Source organism: Nannobrachium achirus, assembly GCF_963921795.1.
Source record: "Nannobrachium achirus genome assembly, chromosome: 4".
NCBI classification, from domain to species: domain Eukaryota; kingdom Metazoa; phylum Chordata; class Actinopteri; order Myctophiformes; family Myctophidae; genus Nannobrachium; species Nannobrachium achirus.
The window spans coordinates 792,501-809,010 of NC_137813.1; the positions used below are offsets into that span (position 1 = coordinate 792,501).

The following is a 16,510-nucleotide window of genomic DNA, read 5'->3' on the forward strand; positions in this document are numbered from 1 at the left end:
AGTTATCTCACTCAGCTATGTGAGATGATGGAAAGAGTATCTGATGTTAAAACTGAAATGTATTTGCTTTGTGATATGAATATTGACTGGTTAGCCAGTAACTGTCCAAGGAAGAACAATATATTATCACTAATGAGTGTGTGTAATTTATCACAAATTGTTTCCTTGCCTACAAGAGTTTTCACTAATCAAGCAGGTCATATTTCCTCTACATGTATTGACCATATATATACTAATGTCCCTGAGCTATGTTCTAATCCAATATCTGTACCAGTAGGTTATACTGACCACAATGTAGTTGCTTTCAGTAGAAAGGCGAAAATTCCTAAAGCAAGGGCCAGAGTTGTTTATAGAAGGTTATATAATAGATTTGACAATGATCATTTTGTGGGGGATGTTAAAAATGTTAATTGGGATGCGGTGTACAGTAATGACGATCCAGAGGTTTCCCTTACTGCTTTTATGAATATAATTATGGAAATTCTTAATAGACACGCTCCTATGAAAAAGTTCACAGCTAAAACTAAAACTGCCCTATGGATAGATTTACCTCTAAAGAATTTAATGAGACAGAGAGATGATGCTAAAGCGGTGGCAGTAAAATCTGGTTTATTGGACGACAGGTTAAAATACTGTAAACTAAGGAATCAAGTAACAAAATTGAACAAAAGGAAGAAGAAAGAATATTATCAGCAGAAAATTAATTGTGTTAAGTATGATGGTAAGAAACTCTGGAATACATTGAATGAAATTATGGGAAGAAAGACAAATGCTTGTGCCTCATTTGTGGAATCTGATGGGTTTTTTTTAACAAAGCCCCAGGATATTGCTAACTATTTTAATAACTTTTTTATCAATAAGGTGAACAATCTGAGGCAGAATCTAAGTGGCACGGATCACAATCATTGCGACCTGATAAATAATGAAATAATGTATGGTAAAAGTTGCATGTTTCATTTCAATTGTGTAGTCGTGAGTGATGTAAAAAAACTGCTGAAATCTCTTCCTGAATATGGGTGTACAGGTGCAGACAATCTAGACAGTAAGGTGTTAAATATTGCTGCAGATCACATTTCAGGCCCCTTGTGTCATATATTTAATAGATGTCTGCTATGTGGGGTGTACCCTACAATGTGGAAAGAGGGAAAAATCATTCCTCTCCTTAAGGATAGTAGGTTACCTTTCTGTGGTCCAAATAGTCGACCTATAAGTATTCTCCCTGCACTTAGCAAAGTTATGGAGAGAATTATTCATGTTCAGGTACAGGATTATTTTAACTACAATGGTCTGACTACCAAATATCAACATGCCTATAGAAAGGGTCACTCGACTGCTACAGCTCTTATTCAAATGACTGATGAGTGGTTTAGGGGGATTGACGACTCAAAAATTGCAGGTGCGGTCTTGTTAGATTTCAGCGCCGCATTTGACGTTATTGATTATGACATTCTACTTGATAAACTTATGTGTTATGGTTTTAATCAAACTGCGATTACTCTGATGAAGAGTTATCTTTCTTCTAGAACACAAAAGGTCTTTTATAATGGGAGCTTATCTGAAGATAGTATGTTATCATGTGGGATTCCTCAGGGAAGTTGTCTAGGACCTCTCCTGTTTTCAATTTTTACTAATGACTTGCCCTCTGCTGTGAATAATGCAGGTATAACGATGTACGCAGATGATTCCACTGTACATTATACTGCAAGTTCATGCCTAGAATTAAATCAAGTTTTGTCTAGGGAATTGAAAATAGTACATGATTGGATAAATACAAACAAGTTAGTCTTAAATATATCCAAAACTAAAAGTATTGTCTTCGGGACACGACACAAATTGGCAGATACACCTAAACTTAATTTATCTATAGCTGGTGAGCCCATACAACAAGTAGACAGCACTAAATTGCTGGGCGTTGTCCTGGACAGTCAATTATCGTGGACTGAGCATATAAATACAATAGTTAGTAAAATGGGGAGAGGTATTGCAGTCACTAGAAAGTGTTCATCTTATGTACCTTCTAGTATCCTGGGACAAGTTTCAAAATCTTTAATTTTGTGTCACTTAGATTATTGTTCAACAGTATGGTCATGTGCATCTAAGACAAATCTCGCTAAATTACAGGTTGCACAAAACAGGGCGGCTAGGCTTGTCCTGGGCTGTTCTATGAGAACTAGTATTGAAAAGATGCACTCCAGACTCTCATGGCTCACCATTGAGCAAAGGATTTCTTCAGGCTTGGCAACATTTCTCTGTTGTATTATTAATTCAAAGACTCCCTTGTTCCTGTTTGACCAGGTAGATTATTGTAATAACAGACATTCTTACAATACTAGATATGCTGCTAATGAGCATATTATTGTACCTAGTTCAAACACTAATTCAATGAAAAAAACTGTAATTTATAGAGCCATAGACTATTGGAACAAATTACCCTTGAGCATTCGTCTAACTCAAAATAAATCAGCCTTTAAGAAAAAAGTGCTGAGGTATTTACTGGAAAGCAGTTAGAAATAGCTTCAGGATAAATTAAATTGTAAAAGTTATTTCATATTAACTCATTTAGTGCTCGAACCGAATAATTTCGGTTCTTTTTTCCATTCCCATACTAATTTTTGAATCTATTTCGCTTACCCTGAGCTGCTAGTAGCGACGTGGGTGGTTCTGGCTCCTCCACCGCTTCACAACGAGCCATTCTACTTGTCCCGATGATTTATTCCATTGAAAATGGTTTAGAAAAAAGTTTAGAGCCCCCCCAAAAAAACGCTGTTTCAGCAAGACGTATTAAGGATTGCTAGAACCGACATTTTCCGGTTCCTTTAGTAAAATGAATTAAATAATCGGAGGCATCAACGAAGCCCCGGTCTAATTTAGCATCCTAGCACAAGGCCGCGATTCTGTTTACATGGCCCGTAATGGGAAAAAAAGGCCGCGCCACGCCGCCCACTCCAATAGAAAAACACATCTTTACAGCGGATTTTCTCCGGATTGTGTTCCGAGGCCAGCAGAAAAGTTTTTTTGGCGGCTGAATAACTTTAGATCGGTCTTCTAAAAAATTACATAGCCGATTGCTAACTGAAAGCTAACTTCCTCCGGCTCGCTAGCATAGCACTCATTCCAGTGTATAGCCAAGCCAGCTCAGGCTGGGGACCCGGATGTGATAGTGAATGTCTACGGGAGAATGGCTGGCACTCTAGCGGCACCTTGCGGCGCCCGGCAGTAATTGAGTTAATGTACTGATGTGAATTAATGCAATTTAATGTTGTTGTAGTTTTATTGTGTTGTTGTTGTTTTTTATTTTATTATTGTATTGCTTTTTAAAACTGTATTTGTAATATATCTTTGTATGGACCCCAGGAAGACTAGCGGATTGCTACGGTATCAGCTAATGGGGATCCTTTTCAAATAAACAAATAAATAAAATAAATAAATATCCTCTATAGGTGAAACATGGACAATGAATAAGGAGCTGTCCTTCTGTACGGTGCTGAAACATGAATAAGGAGCTGTCCTTCTGTACGGTGCTGAAACATGAATAAGGAGCTGTCCTTCTGTATGGTGCTGAAACATGAATAAGGAGCTGTCCTTCTGTACGGTGCTGAAACATGAATAAGGAGCTGTCCTTCTGTATGGTGCTGAAACATGAATAAGGAGATGTCCTTCTGTATGGTGCTGAAACATGAATAAGGAGCTGTCCTTCTGTCTGCATGGTGCTGAAACATGAGTAAGGAGCTGTCCTTCTGTATGGTGCTGAAACATGAGTAAGGAGCTGTCCTTCTGTATGGTGCTGAAACATGAATAAGGAGATGTCCATCTGTATGGTGCTGAAACATGAATAAGGAGATGTCCTTAAGCATAGTGCTGAAATAGGGACAATGAGTAAGGAGTTTTGGGATCGTCTTGACGGTAAAGCTCAGATTTATGGAGGCATCCATCCCATCTCAGTTGTGGTGGCACAAAGAAGACTTTTTTTTTCTGAATACTGGTTTGAAGGACTTGATGAAGACTTGTATTGTTTGTCTTGTATGTTATGTAGCACACACACACACACACACACACACACACACACACACACACACACACACACACACACACACACACACGAATACGGAGCTGTCCATTTGTATGGTGCTGAAACATGAATAAGGAGCTGTCCTTCTGTATGGTGCTGAAACATGAATAAGGAGCTGTCCATCTGTATGGTGCTGAAACATGAATAAGGAGCTCTCCATCTGTATGGTGCTGAAACAGGGACAATGAGCTGTCTGTCTGTATGGTGCTGAAACAGGGACAATGAGTAGGGAGTTTCGGGATGGTCTTGACGGTAAAACCCACAACCTGTTCATAGATTCCATATAGTTTCATTGTTTGACAGCACAATCGTCAGTGTATTTTGGATTCATGTCAATTTGTGTTTTCAGATATTTAACCTGAACTGTCAATTCAGTTGACCTTTCACTATATACTCTTGTTCCCCTCTACACCAAACCTCTTTTCCAAAAATAGACGATCTACAAGCTCACAATGCCTCGAGCTTGTAAATCTGCTATTTTTGGCTAAAGTTCTCAGAATAAGGACACTAGGGTGCAGGCGGTTCATATAAAAAAGGAGAAAAAAGTTTCTTGCACACAAAAATTTGGAGGAACCCCTGTAGTAACTATGAGGACCCCCTAGGGGTCCCGGACCCCCTGTTGAAGACCCCTGATGTAGCAGCCTGTGTGTCCAAGACTCATTTCCCTCGGGACCTGATCCTAACCCTCTAATACAGGGGTCTTCAACAGGGGGTCCGGGACCCCTAGGGGGTCCTCAGAGTTACTACAGGGGGACCTCCAAATCTTTGTGTGATAGAAACTTTTTGTCTCCCTTTTTAAATTAACCACTTTCCCAAAATTAGCAGATCTACAAGCTCAGAACGCCTCGTGCTGCGAGGCGTTCTGAGCTTGCAGATCGGCTATTTTTGGCAAAGAGCTCTAGTGTAGAACGTTGAAGACCCCTGCTCTAATAATAAACATGGACAGACAGACAGACCTGTGAGTATCTTCCTCCCTCCTCCTCCTCCTCGTCTTCGTCCAGCTCGCTCTCCGTGCTCTCTCCCTTCACGTGCACGCCCCTCACGTGCACGCCCCCGCACTCCTCCGGGGGAGGGGCCGCGTCGTCCGAGCCCTCCTTCTGCAACCTGATTGGTCGAAAGATTAATTAATAGAGGCGGGTCAAGTCATAAAGGTTACTATGCTAGAAGCATTAGCATAGCATTAGCATGCTAACGGGTTGACACATTGTTTCCAATGACTAATAAAGGTTATTATTACGCTAAAAACATTAGCATTAGCATGCTAACAGGCTACCTGTGAAGCCCCTCCTCTCTGTCGTCCTCCTGCATGTGATTGGTCTCCGTTAGCTCCTCCTCCTGCATGTGATTGGTCTCCGTTAGCTCCTCCTCCGTCTCCTCTGGGTGGGTGGGCGGTGGCATGGCAAGCTCCGCCCCCTTGGACAGAATCTGACAGACGGATGCATTTTTTGGTCAACGTTATGGAAACGTTATGAGAGAGACGACTCGTATCAACGTCATCAAGGGGAGGCAGTTAAAGAGTTAATAACCCTGGTGTTTGTGTCCGAGGCACCCCTACATTATAATTTTCACTCCCAGCACCTTATATTTATAGCATATCGTCGTTGTCGGGTGGAAACCTTGTATGTCCAAAACCGTTCGTTTTGTATTTATCATCTATAAAATGTACTAAACTAGTGAAAACAGCAGATCTACAAGCACACAACGCCTCGCGATGCGAGGCGTTGTGTGCTTGTAGATCTGCTGTTTTCGCTAGTTTTGTGCGACAGTCTTGTATGATGAAGCAGGGCTTTGCTTTACCAAAAGACGAAAACATTTGAAACTTGGATATACGAGGTTTCTGCCAGACAGTGACGATATTTTAGTGATTATGTTGCGAGGAAAACGTTGAGATAATCTACATTTTGTTAGAACTGACTGAAAATAACTTTGTTCTTCACGTTAATTCCAAATATTATCAATTATCTGGCGGCACCCCTGGACTGCCGTCACAGCACCCCAGGGTGCCCCGTCACCCACTTTGAAAAACCCTACATGTTCCGTTTCAACTCAGTATTTACTGATCTTTTCCTGAACATTTCCTGCAAATGCATTTTCTTCCACTGCTTTGTTATTATTATTATAATATATATTATATATTTCCCTGCTTGTCTTTCTAATGTTTATGGAGGATGGAGCAGAACTTCAGCTGAAACTCACAAAGGCCAGTCAGAGAAGGTCATACAAATAACAAAAATAGCTGATCTACAAGCTCAATGTTCTGCCAATCAGGGGCGTCAGTTGGGTATGGCAGGGGTATGCAGCTGCCATACCCTGGGTCCAGGGGGGGAAGATAAAAGTTACTTTTAAATATAAATCCATGAATGTCTCTTTGTCTATCTGCGCTGGTTATTATGTTGTTAAATTACAGTAAAATAACTACAAATGCAAAATGTAACAAAATGGTCACTTTAACAAGGTATTATAATTATATTCTCCACACTTGTATTCTCTCCATCTTGACAGAATGGTATATTCCCAGGTTCTGCAGGTCAGCTGCACAGGTGCAATGCATTATTGTTAATTGTGGCACGTTTAATAACATGCCAAGTTTAGCTGCACTTGAACAACCGTTCCAGGCTGCCATATCCAGCCCAAGAAACCATAGAAACCTGTGTAAAAAAAACTGACAAAACTCGTTTTTTTCAGACATTGTGAAAATAGCAGATCTACATGCTCACAACGCCTCACGCTGCGAGGCGTTGTGAGCATGTAGATCTGCTGTTTTCACAATAGAACCGTGTTATACAAAATGTAAAGCCTCTTTTCCATGAGGACTCATCTTTGCCAGACCCTAGCTTTAGCTGAACTGACGCCACTGCTGCCAATCCCCTGCCAATCAACTGTCTTGTAGCAGGATGTGTGAAGTTGACACGTCTGTAGACTCTTCTCCTTCCCTAAAACACCCTGGACAACCTCCATGTGTGTGTGTGTGTGTGTGTGTGTGTGTGTGTGTGTGTGTGTGTGTGTGTGTGTGTGTGTGTGTGTGTGTGTGTGTGTGTGTGTGTGTGTGTGCGTGCGTGCGTGCGTGCGTGCGTGCGTGCGTGCGCGCGTGCGTGCGTGCGTGTATTACCTGGTAGTGGCGGTGTGTGCGTGGCGTCTGGGGAAGAGGTGCACTCTGGGTACGAGACAGCGGTCGGTGACGAGGAAGTTTGACCGCACGACAAGCCCCGCCCCCTCCTCGTTCCCCCGGCGACAAGACCGACTGACTGAACACTGGAACTGAGAGAGAGACATAGAGACGCAGAGAGAGAGAGAGAGAGAGAGAGAGAGAGAGAGAGAGAGAGAGAGAGAGAGAGAGAGAGAGAGAGAAGTTTGTATCATTGGTGTCACAGTCTGACCGGTGTGGGTGTGTCTAGATGTGGGTGTGTCTAGGTGTGGGTGTGTCTAGATGTGGTTGTGTCTAGATGTGGGTGTGTCTAGGTGTGGGTGTGTCTAGGTGTGGGTGTGTCTAGATGTGGTTGTGTCTAGATGTGGGTGTGTCTAGGTGTGGGTGTGTCTAGGTGTGGTTGTGTCTAGATGTGGGTGTGTCTAGGTGTGGGTGTGTCTAGGTGTGGGTGTGTCTAGGTGTGGGTGTGTCTAGGTGTGGGTGTGTCTAGGTGTGGGTGTGTCTAGGTGTGGGTGTGTCTAGATGTGGGTGTGTCTAGGTGTGGGTGTGTCTAGGTGTGGGTGTGTCTAGGTGTGGGTGTGTCTAGGTGTGGGTGTGTCTAGGTGTGGGTGTGTCTAGGTGTGGGTGTGTCTAGGTGTGGGTGTGTCTAGGTGTGGGTGTGTCTAGGTGTGGGTGTGTCTAGGTGTGGGTGTGTCTAGGTGTGGGTGTGTCTAGGTGTGGGTGTGTCTAGGTGTGGGTCCTCCCTGTGTGAACAGTATTTAAGCCTGCAGTCTCCAACCAGCTCTCAGCTCTTGCCAGATCGTTTTGCATTCAAGCCTTCAAGGAGTGTCTCAACCCTAACCCTGACTGACCTCTGTTTGTTTTCTCCTAGACTACGATGTTTGCCCCTTCTGGTACCTTCTGGTACCTCTGGTACCTTCTGGTACCTTCTGGTACCTTCTGGTACCTCTGGTACCTTCTGGTACCTCTGCCTTGCTGACTGCTTATTGGATCTGGACCCTGTTTGTTATGTTGTGTACATTGTGTTACCAGTGTGTGTTATGTTGTGTACATTGTGTTACCTGTGTGTAGTTATGTTGTGTATATTGTATCATTGGTGTGTGTTATGTTGTGTACATTGTATCATTGGTGTGTGTTATGTTGTGTATATTGTATCATTGGTGTGTGTTATGTTGTGTACATTGTATCATTGGTGTGTGTTATGTTGTGTACATTGTATCATTGGTGTGTGTTATGTTGTGTACATTGTATCATTGGTTTATGTTATGTTGTGTACATTGTATCATTGGTTTATGTTATGTTGTGTACATTGTATCATTGGTTTATGTTATGTTGTGTACATTGTATCATTGGTGTGTGTTAGTTGTGTTACCAGTGTGTAGTTATGTTGTGTACATTGTATCATTGGTGTGTGTTATGTTGTGTACATTGTACCATTGGTGTGTGTTAGTTGTGTTACCAGTGTGTAGTTATGTTGTGTACATTGTATCATTGGTGTGTGTTAGTTGTGTTACCAGTGTGTAGTTATGTTGTGTACATTGTATCATTGGTGTGTGTTACAGTGTGTTATCAGTGTGTAGTTATGTTGTGTACATTGTATCATTGGTGTGTGTTACAGTGTATTATCAGTGTGTAGTTATGTTGTGTACATTGTATCATTGGTGTGTGTTAGTTGTGTTACCAGTGTGTTTTCTCTGTTCCAGCAGTAGGACGTGTTGCAGCAGAGAAGGCGGAGTCAGAGAGGAGTGGGAGGAGCTAAGGGTGGGCGGAGCCGGGGACGTGTCCACATCAAGCACCGCCCCTTAGAACAAATACACATAAAATACACATAAATACACACAATACGCACAAAATACACATAAATACACATAGAATACACACAAAATACACATAATATATCATTAAACATGAAATATTCAAGATGTACTTGAATATCTTTATACAAGTAACTAGTAAGACGCCTCAGGGCGACATCATGGTACATGGAGATCCTTGTACTGTATACAGTACATCCCTTTTATGCCCATACATGGAGATCCTTGTACTGTATATAGTACATCCCTTTTATGCCCATACATGGAGATCCCTGTCTGAACCAGCCACAAAGATATGGGCTGTCTTCCTCCATATATGGGCATTCCCATATGAAGTCCTGTTAGATGTGGGCTTAATATTGATGACATCAGGGATCTCCATGTTTCTGTTAGAGTGGTTCCCATGACATCACAACATACAATATATTTTATGCCCATACATGGAGATCCCTATCTGAACCAGCCACACAGATATGGGCCATGTCTTGGCCATCTGGCCAGTGATATATATCGATGACATCAGGGATCTTCATATATGGGCATAAAAGGGATTCTGGGGAATACCCATATATGGACTATTACATAGGTGATGTCAAAGTGATGTGTCAAGGGAAACAACCCATAACATGTGTACACACACGTCTACACAGACACGGACAAGCTGTGACATTTCTCATGGTAAAGCGCAACCTTCGGTCGCGATTAAACATGACATAATATAATATTTCTAATTAAACATGAATAATGCAATAATATCAAACATGGAACATACTATAATATCTTTACAGCTTTATTTCATTGTGATCTCAAAACCGTTATCTATTTTTTTTATTGTACATTTTTATCCCATGATTGTGTAACCCATTATCCAACGTAATCCTGGGCGCTACACTCCCTCTGCCAACCTGGGGAGAGCAACGGGGGTTCCGCCCAGGTCTGTCCGTAGGCCAAAAGTCTGTCTGTCTGTCTGTCTGTCTGTCTGTCTGTCTGTCTGTCTGTCTGTCTGTCTGTCTGTCTGTGTCCCTTTCATGCCCATATATGGAGAACCCTGATGTGTTATGTCACAGCTGGCTCAAGCAGTAACAAACGAAGGGGAGAGGAGACGTTGTCAAAAGTATAACAATAGTATATTTATTAAAGTAAAGGCCTAGAACAGGAACTAAGGAGCATGTCAGCAAACTTAACAGTAAGGATCCAATGGAGTGTGGAGTCAGTGATCAGTAGTGTAGGTGTGGGTGTGTGAGACATGGTGTAATGCAAGGTGTTGCATGGAAAGTAAGGTCAAACAGAACTCAGGATGCATAACAGGGGCATGGTGGAGAGCACACAGGAGCTGGAAGGAACACATCTGCTTCCTCTGGACCTCACATGCAGACTAGAGAGGGGAGGCCTTTTATAGCCTACTGGAGGCACCGGGCCCAGGTGCACTCCATAGGCCATCAGGCAATCAGCCAATGAGGCCCCACCCTGCTCACCTGCAGGGAGAGAGTTAGGGCACGGTCACACAGTCTGCTCTTCGGCTCCTAACCCCCATTCACTCCCATGTTAAGGGAAAATACGGACATGACGTATCGCGCTCCACCGGGGACGCGTCGGAGGCGTTTCCGGCCGAGCGTTTCGGCCACGAGCCGGGGGTTCATGGTTCAGCACTGCTCTACTATCACCCGGCAGTGATGCTCACTATCCAATGGGACAGAACGTCCTGTGGAGCTGGATTTTACCTTGTAGTTTTCTTTCAGTCACCCAGCTCCCCAAATACAGAGGGAATGTATGGAAACTAACTCAAAACAAACGGCCAGACACATGCATGAGTGTTTCAATAAATGTAAACATCCTTATTGTTGTTGAATTGCCAGACCAATTTCCACTCTTTCTCCCCACTGAATAGCTTATGTGAGCATATTAGGAAGAACAGCAGAATGATATTACTATCCAAAATATATATTTTTATTAACTCAGTTACACATGATCACACACAAACGTGGGCTACAAAAAACAAATAAAAACTAAACATCTATGTTATTGTCATAAATAACCATGTGGATCTGTCATTAATAATTAATGATGGAAATCACATATAGCCTATTAAACCCTCTATTCTCAGTAAAAACGGACCCACGTTTCTTTGACTGCTTTATTTATATAAATCTTAACAAAAAAGTAGACAATCTACAAGCTCACAACGCGACGCAGAGCGACACGTTGTGAGCTTGTAGATTGGCTATTTTTGCTTATTCCCCCCCAGAGCTGGGGTTCATATTTGGTTTGATTGATTGATTGAAGGTTGCATAGGAAACAGTACAGTTCATGACAGTACAAATCACTGGTACAAGCCCAACTAAAAGGATATCATTGTAGCTTTTAGGCTAATTTACAAAGGAACCACTTGTAGCCTACTTGTACTCATATAACATTGAAAGAGACGAAAAGAACAGAATTGTCAGTAACAAAAGGGGACAAATAAAAAAGCAGTCACAAAAATAAAACAACAGGGGAAAAAATAATTAATAGTAATACATTGAAATAGGAGACATGGTCTATAGTTTCAGGTTGTGCACTAATGTTTATATTTGCTGGATAGGCCTACTGTGGAATTCATATTATTGTTATTGCACATGCATGTTTATGGGCATTGATATAAGTGTGTGAGGGCTATAGCACCCATTTATACAGTTCTCCCTCATCTGAGTCATCACACTCATGCACATTCCTGCTACCTGGCATCGATTTTCACACCTTTCTCCCATAGAAATGCAAATGTTGGCACCCCATTGAAACGCCCATGATTATTGTTCTCATGTTGAGTACTGTAGGGTATTCCTTGATCTGTCCTTCTGCAAATCGCGCTAGTCAAAAGAACTACACGTCCTTCTGACCAGCGCCATGTTGACTCTCCCATAATGCAGCTCGGGGTTCACAGGAACAGCCGAGGATGATAGGATATGGAATTACACCAGGCGCGAGTACGAGCCTCTCAGGAGCCGAAGAGCCGACTGTGTGACCGTAGCCTTAGGTGGCACCTCCCTAACCACCCAGACTATACCATCTCTAGTACGTGGGGCATCACAGTTACCTGCAGGAAGTGATGCGGTGGAGGACAGGAAGTTCCCGGTCAGAGGCCCGCCCGCCCGCATCGATTGGATGGCTTTAAGCTCCGCCTCCTGCTGGGCCGAGAGCTTCTGGGGGGGCTGGAGGGGGGGGGGGGGTTACCATGGTTACTGACAACATGTAGCTTTAAACACACACACACACACACACACACACACACACACACACACACACACACACACACACACAAACATGCTATCCACAACTGCTCTCCATAAGAGTAGGTATTTGAATCGTGATATTAAAGGATATTAATGTTGTGCACATTACCCTAGCCGTAGCTTTAATATCACAATCTAGACTCAGCACAAAAAGAAAGGAAACTTGACTTCGGTCCATTATATCTCCCCTTTAATAATACCAATTTGTATTGTGTTATATCTTTTTTATCGTTAATTCGTCACCTTTACAACGAGGTACAGCTTGTAAGCATCAGGCATTCGAGGCATGAGCTACACAGCCAAACGTTTGGGTAGCGCCGACGCAAAATTTGCCACATTCGGTCCATTATATCTCCCCTTTAATTATGCTAAATGGTAGGGGTGTAACGATATAGTAACTGTATCGAAATATCGTTTTTAACTTAAAAAATCGAAGTATATCGAAATGAAAACAGCTAAAATCGAATCGTATCGTTTTATTTTGTATCGTATCGAATCGGCAGTGCAAAGAATCGATTGTATCGATACTACCTACTTGTGCATTGTATTTAGCATTTTTAAGAAGAAATAATGAAAAGGAGGGGTTTACTTACTTTTCCTTTCCATATAGCTACACTGGTCTATCGATAAATGTGTGTGATCTCTGGGTTCATGTCAAGGTGCAGGTTTGTCAATATACAATGTCCATGTATTTGGCAGATAATCACTGTGTTTACTTATTTATATCAATAATAATACATGTTTCCCTTAAAAACCTGCACTAGCCACACCTTTTACACATATTTAATGTCTTTGCTAAATAGTTACTATATCGATTTTAAATCATTGAATCGAATCGTATCGTATCGCCATGAATGAACAAATATCGTCCATGTATCGTATCGTCAACCATGTATCGTGATATGTATCGAATCGCTATTAAAATGTATCGTTACACCCCTACTAAATGGTATTGTGTTTGATATCATTCTTATTTTTGCTTCTTCACCTTTACAACGAGGTACAGCTTGTAAGGATCTGGCATTCGTGGAATGAGCAACACAACCAAGTAGCGCCCCTCCAACAGTCAGAAAACCCATGCACAAAAAGTCCTGGCAGGCCTGCAATACTGTGTTCACCTTTGTTGCTTGGAGCATTGAATGATTGCACTCTCCCACAGTAATAAGGAAAATAAAAAACAACACATATTGGCAATTTTTACACTTCGTTAATTTCAAGCTCAGTGTCAGGGGAGCCCAAAACAAGAGTAAATGCCAGCAGAACAGTATTGCAGGCCATTTTGGCAAAGTTTTGGTCGGCGCTACCCACACGTTTGGATGTGTAGCTCATTCCTCGAATGCCCAATGCTTACAAGCTGTACCTCGTTGTAAAGGTGACGAATCAACGATAAAAATGATATAAAACACAATACATTATGGTATTATTAAAGGGGAGATATAATGGAACGAATCAAGTTTCTTTTTGTGCTGAGTTTAAATAAAAATGATCTACTCTTTATGGAGTGCTGTGTGAGAGGAGTTGATCATAATAATAATGGACAGAACATAAAGCTTGTCTCTGGAATGAACAACCATCTGTGTGTGTGTGTGTGTGTGTGTGTGTGTGTGTGTGTGTGTGTGGTGTGTGTGTGTGTGTGTGTGTGTGTGTGTGTGTGTGTGTGTGTGTGTGTGTACTCACAGAGTGTGTGTTTGCTGCAGACCCAGGAGATGTTGGGAAGAGAGGGAGACGTGTAGAGAGGAGAGACCGTCTGGTGGAGAGACCTCAACTACACAGAGAGAGAGAGAGAGAGAGAGAGAGAGAGAGAGAGAGAGAGAGAGAGAGAGAGAGAGAGAGAGAGAGATCACCGGGAGTGATGTAGGGACTACAATTCCCATAATGCATTACTCTATATGATGATAATGCTCTCAGTCTGACAGCTCATTCACAGATAAGATATAAACGCCTCAATGGAGCCACGTGTAACCATAGACATAGAAGGTAGACACCTCTTCACGTGTAACCATAGACATAGAAAGGTAGACTCCTCTTCACGTGTAACCATAGACATAGAAAGGTAGACACCTCTTCACGTGTAACCATAGACATAGAAAGGTAGACACCTCTTCACGTGTAACCATAGACATAGAAAGGTAGACACCTCTTCACGTGTAACCATAGACATAGAAAGGTAGACACCCTCTTCACGTGTAACCATAGACATAGAAGGTAGACTCCTCTTCACGTGTAACCATAGACATAGAAAGGTAGACTCCTCTTCACGTGTAACCATAGACATAGAAAGGCTCTGGGTGTTGGTCTAAAAAAAAATATATAATCTTACAGAATTCTTCCCTATGCGTCACAGAAGCGGAAATTCGGTCGGCCAATCAGAGGCAGATGGGCGGGTTTTCTCATACGTAACGCTTAGGAACGGCTGAGCCGCGAAACATCAGGAACCAGATGAAAACAAAACTGGAGCGTCACCAAACGTTTCATGTACAAACACACATGCTCATTGGAAAATAGATCGCTGGGAATCACTTTCCACAATTAAGTATGTTTTTTGTAAAATATTTTTTTCTAAAAATTCTCAATAATAATTATTTCAGCATAGGGTAGTTTATTACCTCAGAGTGGATGTTAGAGAGCATAGGGTAGTTCTATTACCTCACAGAGCATAGGGTAGTTTATTACCTCAGAGTGGATGTTAGGGCACAGAGCATAGGGTAGTTCTATTACCTCAGAGTAGATGTTAGAGAACATAGGGTAGTTCTATTACCTCACAGAGCATAGGGCAGTTTTATTACCTCAGAGTGGATGTTAGAGAACATAGGGTAGTTCTATTACCTCAGAGTGGATGTTACAGAGCATAGGGTAGTTTATTACCTCAGAGTGGATGTTAGGCACAGATCATAGGGTAGTTTATTACCTCAGAGTGGATGTTAGAGAACATAGGGTAGTTTATTACCTCACAGAGCATAGGGTAGTTTATTACCTCAGAGTGGATGTTACAGAGCATAGGGCAGTTTTATTACCTCAGAGTGGATGTTAGAGAACATAGGGTAGTTCTATTACCTCAGAGTGGATGTTACAGAGCATAGGGTAGTTTATTACCTCAGAGTGGATGTTAGAGAACATAGGGTAGTTTTATTACCTCAGAGTGGATGTTAGAGAACATAGGGTAGTTCTATTACCTCAGAGTGGATGTTACAGAGCATAGGGTAGTTTATTACCTCAGAGTGGATGTTAGAGAACATAGGGTAGTTCTATTACCTCACAGAGCATAGGGTAGTTTATTACCTCAGAGTGGATGCTAGAGAACATAGGGTAGTTCTATTACCTCACAGAGCATAGGGTAGTTTATTACCTCAGAGTGGATGCTAGAGAACATAGGGTAGTTTATTACCTCAGAGTGGATGTTAGGCACAGAGCATAGGAGTAGTTCTATTACCTCAGAGTGGATGTTACAGAGCATAGGGTAGTTTATTACCTCAGAGTGGATGTTAGGCACAGAGCATAGGGTAGTTTATTACCTCAGAGTGGATGTTAGAGAACATAGGGTAGTTTATTACCTCAGAACATAGGGTAGTTCTATTACCTCAGAACATAGGGTAGTTTATTACCTCAGAACATAGGGTAGTTCTATTACCTCAGAGTGGATGTTAGGCACAGAGCCGGTGTTTCCGTTCTCACAGATGGTGGTGCTGGAGGAGCTGGGAGAACTGGGACCGGAGGCTGGAGCACTGGACACTGGGCGAGAGACATAGAGAGCCAGGGAGAGAGAGAATATCTTAATTACAATGAAGTTGACGTGTTTTCTTTGTGTTGTATAATCTCAATATTACACTGGAGGGGCGTGCCTTATGGTGGTTATCTGCACTTCAGCCCCGCCTACGGAACTCGCCTTCTGCTCTTCCCTGCTGCAAGGCTGGCGTGAAGATAACTATAGTGCAGTACCAGTGATGTATTGATGATGTATTGATAAGGTGTAGTACCAGTGATGTATTGATAAGGTATTGATAAGGTACAGTATTTAAGCTGCAGTACCAGTAATGTCCAGTGCTAGCGCTCTCTTTCTGAACGTATTGATGACATTAACTATAGTTCTAGTATAGTTATAGTATATTTAAGCTGCGAGTACCAGTGATGTATTGATGACATTAACTATAGTTCTAGTATAGTTATAGTATATTTAAGGTGCAGTACCAGTAATGTTCAGCGCTAGCGCTCTCTT

General features: G+C 42.1%; 1 protein-coding gene across 1 annotated transcript in view; it reads right to left on the minus strand.

Annotated features, from left to right (window-relative positions):
• The window catches only part of hdac5 (histone deacetylase 5), a 72,275-nt gene that overhangs the window by 40,002 nt on the left and 15,763 nt on the right, over positions 1 to 16,510 (minus strand). Inside the window, 10 exon segments of the mRNA XM_080724828.1 lie at positions 5,026 to 5,173; positions 5,343 to 5,494; positions 7,179 to 7,327; positions 8,896 to 9,015; positions 10,357 to 10,503; positions 12,102 to 12,216; positions 13,975 to 13,999; positions 14,001 to 14,062; positions 15,926 to 16,026; positions 16,324 to 16,374. Coding sequence (XP_080580954.1) covers positions 5,026 to 5,173; positions 5,343 to 5,494; positions 7,179 to 7,327; positions 8,896 to 9,015; positions 10,357 to 10,503; positions 12,102 to 12,216; positions 13,975 to 13,999; positions 14,001 to 14,062; positions 15,926 to 16,026; positions 16,324 to 16,374 — 1,070 coding nt within the window.